Source organism: Xenopus laevis, chromosome 6S (genome assembly GCF_017654675.1).
Source record: "Xenopus laevis strain J_2021 chromosome 6S, Xenopus_laevis_v10.1, whole genome shotgun sequence".
Classification (NCBI taxonomy): Eukaryota; Metazoa; Chordata; class Amphibia; order Anura; family Pipidae; genus Xenopus; species Xenopus laevis.
In genome coordinates, this window is record NC_054382.1 from 704933 (window position 1) to 720097 (window position 15165).

General features: G+C 43.4%; 2 protein-coding genes across 6 annotated transcripts in view; both read left to right on the forward strand.

Moving 5' to 3' along the window:
* The window catches only part of LOC121395196 (zinc finger protein OZF-like), a 461594-nt gene that overhangs the window by 168817 nt on the left and 277612 nt on the right, over positions 1-15165 (forward strand).
* LOC108719641 (potassium voltage-gated channel subfamily H member 2) overlaps positions 7048-15165 on the forward strand; it is a 56397-nt gene continuing 48279 nt past the window's right edge. Inside the window, exons 1-3 of one of the 5 annotated variants that reach the window (XM_041568115.1) lie at positions 7048-7277; positions 7887-8153; positions 10645-10875. In XM_041568115.1, the coding sequence (XP_041424049.1) occupies positions 8078-8153; positions 10645-10875 (307 nt within the window). In that variant the 5' untranslated portion in view covers positions 7048-7277; positions 7887-8077. Of the gene's footprint in view, positions 7278-7549; positions 8154-10644; positions 10876-15165 lie in introns of those variants that run through there. The other 4 variants (XM_041568111.1, XM_041568113.1, XM_041568114.1 and 1 more) reach the window with 4 other exon arrangements.

Genomic DNA, 15165 nt, shown 5'->3' on the forward strand with positions numbered 1-15165 from the left:
AAACTGTTATAACCAGAAAAAACACAGAAATGTTCTCAAATTTTCATAACCAGACAAATTTTGTAAAATGAACATGGTAATTAGGGGGTGTGGCCACAAAAATGGGTGTGTCCAATATCTTTTTGTTCCTCTTTCTATTTTGGGAGGTACCTGTGCAGCAGAGGTGAGTAAAGCTGTAGCAGTAAATGTTAGGGGCGTTGACTCACAGTGGGTGGGGGCTTATTTATTATTTCCATTTAAATCTCTTGTCCAATCAGCACCACTTCTTAATGAACAAGACATTTCCCATGAATTTCTATTATTTATTAATCCCATGGTCCCTCTATAGTCACCCCTGTAGTTGTGTCACTTTCCTTCAGGCCAACCTGCTGGTGACACAGGGGAGGGGCAGAGAGGGGGGTGGAGTCATTTAGGGCGGAGTTGTGGCAGATTGGGGGCCGAGTGGGCCAGGAAGGAATTGCTGAACTAGAGATCAGGTGAATAGGGAGGGTTGGGGGAATAGAAATGTACTGGTATATGAGTGTCACTGGCTGGTGAATTAGTGGGTGACTGGCACCTTAGTAACGGGGGGTTTGTACCACAGCAGCACCTTCTGCCCCAGTGAAACCCACCCTCCTGCTACTTACTGTTTTGTAAAATACACTTGTGTTCATGAGGGGCCCCACATTAACCATTTGTACGGGGCCCCCCAAGATTTCTGAAGCATTTTCATTGGATGGGTAACAGCACAGGTTTAACCTGCAGGGGGCAGAGTGTAATATTCAGTCTGGGGCCCATTAAATTACATCTTCTTCCCCTTCAATTCACTGGGTCAGGACATCCCCGCCCCCATCCTATGACAAGTCTAATGGGCCCTTCCTTATTTCTAGCACAGGCCTATACAGTAAATAGAATAATATTCAGCAGTGTCTACATCTAGTTACTGTGAGAGTGAGTGAGTGGCCCCTGGATGTTTTGTGGCCCTAACAGAGTCAGTGCAGGTCAGTGTATGAGTTTGATGCAGTACCAGGAGCTGCCAGGAGATGGAGCTAAACAGTAACTGCTAAAGGCTCAGCTAGAGACACCGCAGCACTTGGGATCTAAATCTGCATCACATTATACACTCTGATATTTAGGGGAAGATGTGTCCTTAGTAACATGTTTTACTTTGTATTTATATTAGAACTGGAGGGAATTCACATGCTGAGCCCCCTCGATTAATGGAGCCCACTGACTTGTAAACTGGCAACTGACCAATGGTTCCATCTAAGCTTTCCAAAGGGGTGTTACTGGGAGAGCTGGGAAGCTGTGGAATTGTCTCCCTGAATCAGTGGAACAGGCTGATACATTAGATAGGTACAAGGAAGGGTTGGATGCTTTATTCACCAGTAGCTCCTCCCAGCAGACAGGAGGGAGCCAATGAGATTAGAGGAGGGAAAGGGGTGTTACAGGGAGAGCTGGGAAGTGAATCAGGGGTACAGGCTGATACATTAGATAGGTACAAGGAAGGGTCGGATGCTTTATTCACCAGTAGCTCCTCCCAGCAGACAGGAGGGAGCCAATGAGATTAGAGGAGGGAAAGGGGTGTTACAGGGAGAGCTGGGAAGTGAATCAGGGGTACAGGCTGATACATTAGATAGGTACAAGGAAGGGTCGGATGCTTTATTCACCAGTAGCTCCTCCCAGCAGACAGGAGGGAGCCAATGAGATTAGAGGAGGGAAAGGGGTGTTACAGGGAGAGCTGGGAAGTGAATCAGGGGTACAGGCTGATACATTATATAGGTATAAGAAGGGGTTGGATGGTGTTTAGCAAGTGAGGGAATACAGGGATATGGGAGATAGCTCATAGTACAAGTTGATACAGGGACTGGTCCCATTGCATCTTGGAGTCAGGAAGGAATTTTTTTTTGTCCTACTGTGTCTATCTTGTCCTACTGTCTTCATTTTTTCCCTACTGTCTCCATCTTGCCCTACTGTCTCCGTATTGCCCTACTGTCACCATCTTCTCCTACTGTCTCTACCTTGTCCTACTGTCTCCATATTGTCATACTGTCTCCATCTTGTCATATTGTCTCCATCTTGCCCTACAGTCTCCATCTTGCCCTACTGTCTCCATCTTCTCCTAATGTGTCCATCATGTCCAGCTGTCTCTATATTCTCCTAATGTGTCCACCTTGTCCTACTGTCTCCATCTTGCCCTACTGTCTCCATCTTCTCCTAATGTATCCATCTTGCTCTTCTGTCTCCATCTTCTCCTATTGTGTCCATCTTGTCCTACTGTCTCAGCGAGCAGATGCACGAAAGTGCCGGTGTACAGCGCCGTTGAATGGTGGTGCACAGGTCCCCATATTGGGTCTGGGTGGCATGCAGCCCCTAGTTTTTTGCTGCCTTAGGCCCGGGCCTTTGTGGCCTGCCCCAACACTAAATCCTTCAAACCTGGTTCTTACAGTCCCCACACACAGATAATTCTGTCCCAGGAGTTGAAAACAAATCAGAGATCTTTGAAAGTTCACAGGGCTGCCGTACACTATCTGAACTTAGTCTGAGATGTAGCAGCACAAGCACAGGAGTCACCATGGAGACACACCAAATATTATTGCTAGAGAACTCTACAAGGGCCCTGTCCATGAATCAGAGACGTTACACCATGTAAGAGAGAGAAGGTTGGATTTTGAAAAACTAGTCATAAAGTTCATTTATTTCAGTTCAGAGAATAAAAGTGTATCCCCCCCCACTACCCCTATGAATAAATCTGTCTTATAATTCTTGGGAGGGAACTATTATAGGATCAACCATATAGTAATTGCAAGTCTCCCCCCAACAACATTCTCATATACAAAGGAACCAGCATCTGCACAGGATTCATAACAATCATGTTCCCAGAATAGTAATTCAGTGTCTGTGTGTCTGTACAATGTGCAGAATATATTCATTCTCTTCTCAACTGAATTCTCTCTCATATTCATTCTCTTCCCAACTAAATCCTCTCCCATATTCATTCTCTTCCCAACTAAATCCTCTCCCATATTCATTCTCTTCCCAACTAAATCCTCTCCCATATTCATTCTCTTCCCAACTAAATCCTCTCCCATATTCATTCTCTTCTTACCTGAATCCTCTCCCATATTCATTCTCTTCTCACCCGAATCCTCTCCCATATTCATTCTCTTCTCACCCGAATCCTCTCCCATATTCATTCTCTTCTCACCTGAATCCTCTCCCATATTCATTATCTTCTCACCTGAATCCTCTCCCATATTCATTCTCTTCTCACCTGAATCCTCTCCCATATTAATTCTCTTCCCAACTGAATCTTCGCCCAAATTCATTCTTTTCCCAACTAAATCCTCTCCCATATTCATTCTCATCCCAACTGAATCCTCTCCCATATTCATTCTCTTCTTACCTGAATCCTCTCCCATATTAATTCTCTTCCCAACTGAATCTTCGCCCAAATTCATTCTTTTCCCAACTAAATCCTCTCCCATATTCATTCTCATCCCAACTGAATCCTCTCCCATATTCATTCTCTTCTTACCTGAATCCTCTCCCATATTCATTCTCTTCTCAACTAAATCCTCTCTCATATTCATTCTCTTCTCAACTAAATCCTCTCCCATATTAATTCTCTTCTCAACTAAATCCTCTCCCATATTCATTCTCTTCTTACCTGAATCCTCTCCCATATTCATTCTCTTCTTACCTGAATCCTCTCCCATATTAATTCTCTTCTCAACTAAATCCTCTCCCATATTCATTCTTTTCCCAACAGAATCCTCTCCCATATTAATTCTCTTCTCAACTAAATCCTCTCCCATATTCATTCTTTTCCCAACAGAATCCTCTCCCATATTCATTCAATGATTAAAATAAATTCTCTTCTGCACATGATGTGTCTATAATAATAACCCCCAGTGATGTCAGGATGAAGTCGTGCCCCCTCCCCAGCACTAATAATGGAATGTGCTGTAATTGGCATCTCTATACTTCTCATACATCTATATGGCCCCCAGTATGTGTATAGAATAATTTGAGGGGTAGGTGGGTACTTACTGTATATTAAAATGTCAGTGTAAGATATATAATATATATTATACACAATATAATACACAGTTTCAGACACTCCTGCTGTCAGGTTATGTGGGAGTTGTAGCTCAGCACCAGGTTGTACACCCTACTCTCAGTGTGACCGCTCGTGCTCCACAATTCCCTGGTTCTATTGCAGGTCTAAAATATTCAGAAACTTCACAGAGAGAGTGGAGGGGACATGAGAAGTCATCGGGGCATTCAGTCCCATACAATGAGCCAGTCCCATGGGTTGAAAGAAAGAAGGAGGTTATGGCCATAGGTAGAAAGAGATTGTGTGACATCCAACATATCATCCTACTCACTGAGTAACCTGATAGCATCCCACTGATCCTATAACACACAAGGGAAAGGTCACATTGTGCCACACAAAGTCTGACACCACCAAATCTGCTCTTGGTCTGTTCCACCGTGTTCAACTAAACAAGTCCAGGACAAAGCAGGAACCCACTTGAACCCAGATGCACCAAAAACAAACAAAGCAAAGACTGTAGCAAAGCTGGGGACTGACTGGTACAGGATTACAATGCTGGAGGTGTCTCTGGGTATAACTGGTCCTATACTGGGCCCCAATATTGTTCAGTTTTAGCCAGGCTTCTACTAGATTTTCTCAGACTTGCTTTCATCTGTTATGGTACCTATCGATTGGAGGAAAGCAGATGTCATTTATATATTTCAAAAGGGTTTACGATCTCAGCCTGGCAATTATAGGCCAGTAAGTCTGATGTCTGTTCTGGGAAAGTTATTTAAAGGCTTGTTAAGGGGTCACAATCAAAAGTATATTCTGGAGAATTGGATTTTGCTCTTCTGAACTAAGGTCTGTTCGGCTTAATGATGGTGGGTACAGAGGTTGTTAATGGTACATTCTTTACTTGGAGTAAGGTTCTTAGTGGGGTCCCTCAGGGCGTGGTATTGGGTCAATTTTTATTTAATTTGTTCATTAATGACTTAGGGGAGGGTATTGTAAGTAATGTATCAGTGTTTGCAGACGACACAAAACTATCAGCCCAATTAATTCCATCCAGGACGCTGCATGAAATAAAACTTGGCACATTTACCCTTAGTGAGAGGGCAAATAATCATGGAGAAGTGTCTTGGGATACTTTTGGGGCAAAACTTGGGGGCTAAAGTAAGCAATGCCACTTAGGTGCAGGGTGGGCCAGCCCAGTATTTTCGTTTATTAAAAGAGGCAGAGATGATGGGGTAATTTCCCTCTTTGCAAAGCAGTAATGGCAAATCTAGAATATGCCATAGAGTTTTGGTCTGAAGCACTCAAAAGGGACATTATTGAATTAGAGAGGGTCCAAGGAAGGGCAACTAGGGTAAAAGGAATGGAAGGGATCAGTTATGGGGAAAGACAAGTTGGGATTGGTTACACTGGAGAAGAGACAGTTAAGGGGGATATGATCACTATATATAAATATATAAGGGGATATGATCACTATATATAAATATATAAGGGGATATGATCACTATATATAAATATATAAGGGGGATATGATCACTATATATAAATATATAAGGGGATATGATCACTATATATAAATATATAAGGGGATATGATCACTATATATAAATATATAGGGGGATATGATCACTATATATAAATATATAAGGGGGATATGATCACTATATATAAATATATAAGTGGATATGATCACTATATATAAATATATATGGGGGATATGATCACTATATATAAATATATAAGGGGATATGATCACTATATATAAATATATAAGGGGATATAATCACTATAGATAAATATATAAGGGGATATGATCACTATATATAAATATATAAGGGGATATGATCACTATATATACATATATAAGGGGATATGATCACTATATATAAATATATAAGGGGGATATGCTCACTATATATAAATATATAAGGGGGATATGATCACTATATATAAATATATAAGGGGGGATATGATCACTATATATAAATATATAAGGGGATATGATCACTATATATAATATATAAGGGGATATGATCACTATATATAAATATATAAGGGGATATGATCACTATATATAAATATATAAGGGGATATGATCACTATATATTAATATATAAGTGGATATGATCACTATATATAAATATATATGGGGGATATGATCACTATATATAAATATATAAGGGGATATGATCACTATATATAAATATATAAGGGGATATGATCACTATATATATAAATATATAAGGGGGGATATGATCACTATATATTAATATATAAGTGGATATGATCACTATATATAAATATATATGGGGGATATGATCACTATATATAAATATATAAGGGGAAATGATCACTATATATAAATATATAAGGGGATATGATCACTATATATAAATATATAAGGGACAGTAATGAAATAGAGAAAGTACAGAGAAGCTGATAAAGGGGAGGTGCTTGGGAGGTAAATAATTATCATGATAAAGTTGCAGGAAGGAGAAGCAGCTGCAAATGTAAAAGACTAATAAATAATTCAGTGATGGAACAGTCTGAGTACTGACCTTGTCCCCACCCCTCACCTTGATATTATTAACCCTTCCGTCTCTACAGGCTACACACATAGGATATATGTAAGTACTGAGTGTATCACAGGTATAGTCTCACTCACAGGTAGAGACTCACAGGTACATGAGTTTATTTTTATCTCCTTAAACTTGTTATTCCCTGGGTAAGTACAAGAGGTGGGTGGATAATGAGGGCGCAGTTGCCAGTGACATCAATTCATCAGGGGCACTGACATCATCACTCCCATTGTGACGTCACTTTGCTTTCTCCAGTCAATAAAAAATAAAAGGAGGGCAGAGACTTGGGATTCCCAGTTAAAGCTGCTGGTTCCCAGTCCCGTGTATATTGCCAGCAGTAAGTGATAGCGGTGCAGTAAGAGGCGGGAGGTTGGAGGGTGCAGGGAGTGATGCAGCTGGGAGTCCTGGCAGGAGGAAGAGAGGAAGGTGCAGCTCGTGTCTCCTAATAAGGGGATGTGTCTCGTGCCGCCTCCCCCCGACTCACTAACAGTCACACACATATAGATACACACACACTCACACACAGAGCCCCCGGTGACTCGGCCATTGTTCTGCTGCCCCTTCCCTCCCCACGCACAGGATCACGGGAGAAGTACTGTAACCCAGGAGCTGACACTCTACTGCTGCTTCCACTCCATCAGGAACTGCACCGGGATTTTCTTACAGTAGGTTCCCCTGGGATTTGTCTGCAGTTAAAAGGAGCCCCCCCACTGTCACCGCTCAGGCTCCTCTCGGGTCCGTGTCTGTATTTAGGCAATTAGTGATTATACGTGTGAGCTCACTACTGTCACTGGCCTGTGTGGGGGAGGTGTGTTACACTGCAGGTGCTGATTGGTGTTTGTGATATTTGGGGGAGATCACTTATTGGTGTATCAGCTCCAGTGTCACGTGTTGCTGAGTGTCAGGCTGGAAGTGACAGTTGTATCAGTGACGCTGGGAGGCATTGGGGGAATCATGACTGGGAGACTGGGAGGGGGAGCTGATCCTCTATAATAAGGGTGCCATGCTCAGTGACCCCCCAGGTGCCTGTTATCCTTGTGTATTTGACCAATCACAGGACAGCTCAGCTGTCTGATACAAGTCAGTCTCATTGTATCAGATGGAGCAGGGGGGGAGTCTGACAGTTGGGCAGTGAGGAATTAACACACGTGTGGTGGGGAGACTTGGTTCCACTGTCACAAGGGAAGGAAGATCAGGAGCAACACTGGGGGGGGATACAGGTGAGGGGCTCAGCAGGTGCCACTAATTCCTATAGCCTTGGCCCCCTCTCCCAGCAGGTGAGCTCTTCAGTATAATGATGATTCACCAGAAGACCGTGGGCATTGGCTGATGTGACACCTGAACCCCCCCATGTGGGACCATTATTCCTGCGTCATGGAATCCTGTGAGGAACGTGCGTGTGGATATTCCGTGGCTTCATGTGACTTACAGCTGGGGGGCCAGTGACATGTGGGGGAGATAAAGGATGCCGGTCCGCAGGGGTCACGTGGCACCTCAGAACACATTCCTGGACACCATCATACGCAAATTTGAGGGACAAAGTAAGTGCATTTTACATAATGTGACAATTTGCCCCCCAAATACCTCGAGTACTGGGAACATGTGTATCCCCCCCCATGTCACCCAACTCCTGACCCCCAGATCCCTCTCTTTCTTAGCTCAGTGCCCCACCATGTGACCCACTCCATGTGACAGTTGTGTATCACTAGTGCTCAGTCTGTGTGCAATGAGTGAGAGTGGGGTGAGTGTGTATCACTAGTGAGTAAGTGAGTGTGGGGGGAGTGTGTATCACTAGTGGGTAAGTGAGTGTGGGGGGAGTGTGTATCACTAGTGGGTAAGTGAGAGTGGGGTGAGTGTGTATCACTAGTGGGTAAGTGAGACAGTAGATAAGTCATCAGACACCAGACCCAGGCCGGGGGTTAATTGGAGGCAGAACAAAGGGAGGGGGAAATAATGCTCCGGTATCAGGTCCCAGCACGGCGGCTCCTGACTGTCAGTTGGTCATGGGACCCCCTGGCATGAGAGGGTTAAATGCTGATTTCTACAAGTGTTTGTATGGATGTGGGAGGGGCTTGTGTATAGCAGGAAGGGGAGGAGCCATGAGTGCAGTAATAAAGTAAATGATAGTGATGGAAGTTCCGGGGGAGGAGTCACTGTCTCAGCACAAAGTGTGTGTGGAACTATATCTCTCCATTAACTTCAGCTGGGGCAGTGCCCATATAGGGGGGGGCATCTGGTACAAAGGGATAATGGGCACTGAGGGCAGGACCAGACTCATGGGCAGCCAATGAAGAACCAAGCCTGGGGGGGACAGAAATTGGGGGCCGGCATAACTCCTCCTCCCACCACTGGGGGCAACACTTTAAATCTCCCACCCCTAGTCCCTAGTGGAAGAGATTGGAGCGGGGGGCTGGAGAATTAGAGCCGGCGGGAGAAGCAGATTGGTGGGGGGTTGCAAACACAGGGGAGGGGCAGGTGAGAGGGGGCTGCAAACAGGGGGTTTGGGTACATGTGGGGGGGGATGCACAAAACAAGAAAGGTAACACAGGTAATGATTCCAATATATTCACTTCTGCATCTATGATCCAACTGTCATGTCTGTGTGTATTTAATGTGCCAAGAATCCATCTCTGTAGTGATCTCACTGGTATATCTGGGGTTAATATGCTCATTTTTTATTTCTCTGGTGATCTCACTGGTATATCTGGAGTTAGTATGCTCATTTTTTATTTCTCTAGTGATCTCACTGGTATATCTGGGGTTAATATGACATACCCAGACAAACCAGTGAGATCACTACAGAAATAAAAAATTAGCATATTAACCCCAGACTTTTTTCTTGCCATCATTCTGCTAGAGGTTGATGATGGTTTCTTCTGTCCAAAGAATGTTTTTCCAGAACTGTGCTGGCTTTTTTAGATGTTTTTTTTTTTTTAGCAAAGTCCAATGTAGCCTTTGTATTGTTGGTGCTTATGAGTGGCTTGTACCTTACAGTGCAGCCTCTGTATTTACTTCATACAGTCTTCTCTTTATGGCAGACTTGGATATGGAGACTCTACCTCCTGGAGACTGTTCTTCACTTGTTTGGCTCTTGTGAAGGGCTTTCTCTTCCCCATGGAAATGATTCTGAGATCATCCACCACTGTTGTCTTCCATGGAGGTCCAGGTCTTTTTGCGTTGCTGAGTTCACCAGTGATTTCTTTCTTTCTCACCATGTACCAAACTGGAGATTTTGCCTCTCCTAATATTGGAGCAATTTCTCGCATGGGTTTTTTCCGTTTTTGCAGCTTATATGTTAGGGCTAGTATTAGGGTTAAGGTTAGAGTTAGGGTTAGTATTAGGTTTAAGATTAGAGTTAAGGGTTAGGGTTAGTTTTAGGTTTAAGATTAGAGTTAAGGGTTAGGGTTAGTATTAGGGTTAAGGTTAGAGTTAAGGGTTAGGGTTAGTATTAGGGTTAAGATTAGAGTTAAGGGTTAGGGTTAGTATTAGGGTTAAGGTTAGAGTTAAGGGTTAGGGTTAGTATTAGGGTTAAGGTTAGAGTTAAGGGTTAGGGTTAGTATTAGGGTTAAGGTTAGAGTTAAGGGTTAGGGTTAGTATTAGGGTTAAGGTTAGAGTTAAGGGTTAGGATTAGTATTTGGATTAAGGTTTAGGTTGGAGTTAGTATTAGGAATTTATTTAAACTTGACAAAACAAGTATAATTAGGCATTAATCAGACCAGCAAGCTGTTGAACCTTCAAATCTAATTACAAACAGTTGAGGAACCCTCCCTAGTCTGACGCAAGATCTTTACTCAAAGTCGTCTTTTTATATTTATCAATTCATGTCTCACTAGTATTAGGGTAATGGTTATGGTTAAGTTAGAACTGCTATTAGGTTTAGGTTTAGGGTTAGGGTTAGGTTTATTAGGATTTATTAATTAAAGAAAGGAAACCATTAAAGGCCAATTAATTAGGATAAGGTTGCCCCAGGTTTCTAATGCCTCAATGTATTCCATACAGTCCCCTAAATCCTCTATTCTTGTCTCCTCACAGGCCGCAAATTCATCATCGCCAACGCCCGCGTTCAGAACTGCGCAGTCATTTACTGCAATGATGCATTCTGTACCATGTGCGGTTACACGCGGGCAGAGGTCATGCAGAGGCCGTGCACATGTGAATTCCTGTATGGGCCCCGCACCACCCCCAGCTCCGTCTCTCAAATTGCACAGGCCCTTATGGGGTCCGAGGAGCGTAAGGTGGAGATTGCCTTTTACCGTAAGGATGGTAAGAGACGGGCACTCTGGGGTTACAGTGATACATGGCAGTGCTGGGGAAGGACCTTCAATGGGAGGAGCTTTGTTCAGTATCACTCAAACACCAGGTTATTGTGTTCAATCCACTGGGGGCACTATTGTACTGTATGTCAGGATGTGCCTCTGACATCAGATGAGGTCACAGATATTGCTTCTCCTTGTTTTGCCTTCATAGGGCAGGACACTGATATAAAGATAAAGAAGTGAGGGTGCAGAACTGGGTGTCCAGGGCCATTGAAGTGGGAGGCAAGATGTATATATCTGACAGTTGATGCTGTTGTGGAACATACTTGTGGTTGCTCTGTTTGTCCATTGAACACAGTAATTTTGCTTTCAATGTAACTGTTGGACATTGTATTGGCACTTAATATGTTTGTATGGGAGCGGCCTCCTGGGGCTCATGTGACCTCTGCATTGTTGGAAAATCCACAGCTCTGCCTTGCTTTATGGCAGGGATTGTACAAAAGGACCAGAGCTCTTATCGTGTATCAGTTGTACAGTGCTTAGGATATGTTGAAGCTTTATAATTACCCATTATTAATAGTATGTAGCTATACTCCCTGGGTCAGAGCAAAGAAGCATTTACATGTACAACTCCTGGTCTTACCTCTGTCATGTGCAACTACACAGCTTAAGGGCAGGCACTTATAGTAAGCTCTGTGCAGGCATCTTTAAGGGACATATCTTGAAGTTGGAGCTGCTATATCTTTACCTCTGATAAAATAAATTGCTGGTGATTCTGTGATGCCTCCAAAATTATAAAATATTTTTTAATTATTACTATAATAAAGATGTAACATCATATCCCCTGGCAACACGGGGCACCTCAACCAGCAGGTGTATAAATAGCTCCCAAACCTGCCAACCACACTGCCTTTAGCATTCAGTTGCTTAGCAACCAGCTAGCAGTTATGGTTTAGACACACACAGTCAGTGGAGCTTGCAATCTAATTTCCTTCACACTAACTGCCCAGGTCAGGTTAATTAGGAGAGACTGCTAGGCCCATCTGCAGCGATAGCTCAACAGGACACAAAGCAAAGGGCAGTGTGCAAAGTGCAATTCAGCACAATCTCCCACAATTTACTCACAATTGACTCTACAACAAGGTGATGATCTAAAAATCAAAATGGCCATGGGTGGGAACCATGTAACTCTCCACATGTTTCCATCTTAACCTACATTTTCAACATGCCCTACTGTCTCTATATTGCCCTACTGTCTCCGTCTTGTCCTACGGTCTCCATCTTGTTCTTTTGTCTCCATCTTGTCCTACAGTCTCCACCTTGCTCTACTGTCTCCATCTTGTCCTTTTGTCTCCATCTTGCCCTTCTGTCTCCATCTTGTCTTCTTGTCTCCATCATGTCCTACTGTTTCCATCTTGTCCTTTTGTCTCCATCTTGTCATACTGTCAACATCTTGTCCTACTGTTTCCATCTTGTCCTACTGTCTCCATTTTGTCCTACTGTCTCCATCTTGTTCTGCTGTCTCCGTCTTACTCTACTGTCCCCATCTTGCCCTACTGCCTCCATCTTGTACTACTGTCTCCATCTTGTCCTACTGTCTCCTTCTTGCCATACTGTCTCAATCTTGCCCTACTGTCTCCATCTTGACCTACTGTCTCCATCATGCCCTCCTGTCTCCATCTTGCCCTACTGTCTCTATCTTGTCCTACTGTCTCCATCTTGCCCTACAGTCTCCATCTTGTCCTACTGTCTCCATTTTGTCCTTCTGCCTCCATCTTGTTCTGCTGTCTCCGTCTTACTCTACTGTCCCCATCTTGCCCTACTGCCTCCATTTTGTCCTACTGACAATATCTTGTCCTACTGTCTCTATCTTGTCCTACAGTGTCCATCTTGTCCTACTGTCTCCATCTTGTCCTGCTGTCTCCATCTTAATGTACTGTCTCCATCTTGCCCTGCTGTCTCCATTTGGTCCTACTGTCTGCATCTTGTCCTTTTGTCTCCATCTTGTCCTACTTTCTCCATCTTGCACTACCTTCACTATCTTGCCTTACTGTCTCCTTCTTGCCCTACTGTCCCCATCTTGCCCTACTGTCTCCATCTTGTTCTACTGTCTCCATCTTACTGTACTGTCTCCATCTTGCCCTTTTGTCTCCATCTTGCCCTACTGTCTCCATCTTCCCCTACTGTCTCCATCTTGTCCTAATGTTTCCATCTTGTCCTTTTGTCTCTTTCTTGTCCTATTATTTCCATCTTGTCATGTCATTGAGGGAAATAATTACTCTGGGCTAATAACAAAGGCCAATAAAGGCCAGGACTGGATGTAACCCTCTGAAGGCTCACTGTCAGTCTGTGGAAATGGGACACGCCTCTCCCGCCACAAATATTAAGGGGTCCGTGCCATGCCTGTGCTATATAAATACATTGAGTTCTATATACAGAGAGGTCCTGGCATATTTATGTGGCTGGTGTCTCTTACAAGGAGTTGCCTGGTGGCCTAGGGTTCTACAGCTGATTGGGTTCCTTATCAGTAATTATCAGTAATTACACGTATCCCTTCCCTCCATAATGTGAGTCAGTAGGTGGCCCTTTAGAGCCTGGTGAATTTTTACACAATCAGTTTCCAGTTGACAATAAATATCTGAATATTTCTCTTATATTTATAGGAGATTTTTCCTCTTTAGTGGGATACAAGTTCATCTTCCTTTTCATTTTTACTATACATTGTTTTATTGTATTTCTTTTCTTCATGTTTATTTCAATTGTTTGTCAGTATAGTGATGAATGTTTACAGTCTGGTTGTTAAGGCCACTGATCTTAGCAACGGAGCCTTTCCTATCATGACAGAACTAAAGGGGAGGGGGGTAAGGGCATGAGAGGAAACATAACAATTAATATCATTATATTTACATACCAATACCCCCACTTGGCTGCAATGTTTGGCTTCATGGGCCCCACCAATGTGACAGGGGCCACAGCTCACTCTCTGTTCAGCTCTTCCATTACTCCAGGGAAGGGGGTGGGGATTTGTAGCACTAAGGGGTTGGGGGCTGGGGAGAGAGCAGTTCTGTGCAACGTCCCCCATTGTGTTTATACGGACTCGGCATGTAACAAAGTCCAGAGAGCTTGGCCCTTCTCCTGAGGAAATAGAAGCCTGTCAGATTTTATCTTTTTATCTTCCCACCAGCGGGAACAGCCGAGATCCTTCCCTCCCTTCTACTAAATAACAGCCACTTCCATGTCTATTGCACCCCTACTGGGCTTTACTATTGAGGTGAAGGGGGGACAGAGCTAATGCCAGCAATCTCACATATATATGTGTGTATATAGATAAATATACACACACACATATACATACATAGTAGTGCCAGCAATCTCACATATATATATATACACACATATATACACACACACACATATATACACACACACACACATATATACACACACACACATATATACACACACACACACATATATACACACATATACACACACACATATATATACACACACACACACATATATATACACACATATACACACATACACACATATATACACACACATATATATACACACATATACATATACACACATATATATACACACATATACATACATACACATACACACATATACATACATACACATATATATACACACATATACACACATACATACATATACACACATATATACACACATATACACACATACATACACATACACACATATATACACACACACACACATATATATACACACATATACATACATACACATATATATACACACATATACATATACATACATACACATACACACACACACACTACTACATGGCAGCACATTCAGTGTCTCCCCAGACTTGTGTATATGTAGAGCCGCAGGGCCAGAACTAGGGGAAGGCAGAAGAGGCACCTGCCTAGGGCACAAAGCTGTGGGGGAACTGGGCAGGAACCTGTTCAAAGGTCTTCTGTCTACCCCTAGTGGCTCCCCTGCTCCTCTCCACCCTCCCCTCATCACTCCCCTCCATCTTCTCATCATTCCCTCCCCTTGTCACTCCCCTTCATCACGACCCTGCCCTTCCCCTTCCCTAAATCTCTATGGCGAATGTTCACTCACGCCTGTGCGCTGTCGCGAGTGTGTGTGCTCACACTTACAATGGGGGGGGGTGGGGGAAGCTGACTGGGCAACTAGGGTACCTTGTCAGCTTGGCCCGGCCCTCTTCAGAGGGACCAGTTAGTGAAGAAGAATCCCAGCAGGGCTTAATTGGGAACTCGACATGTTCTAATCT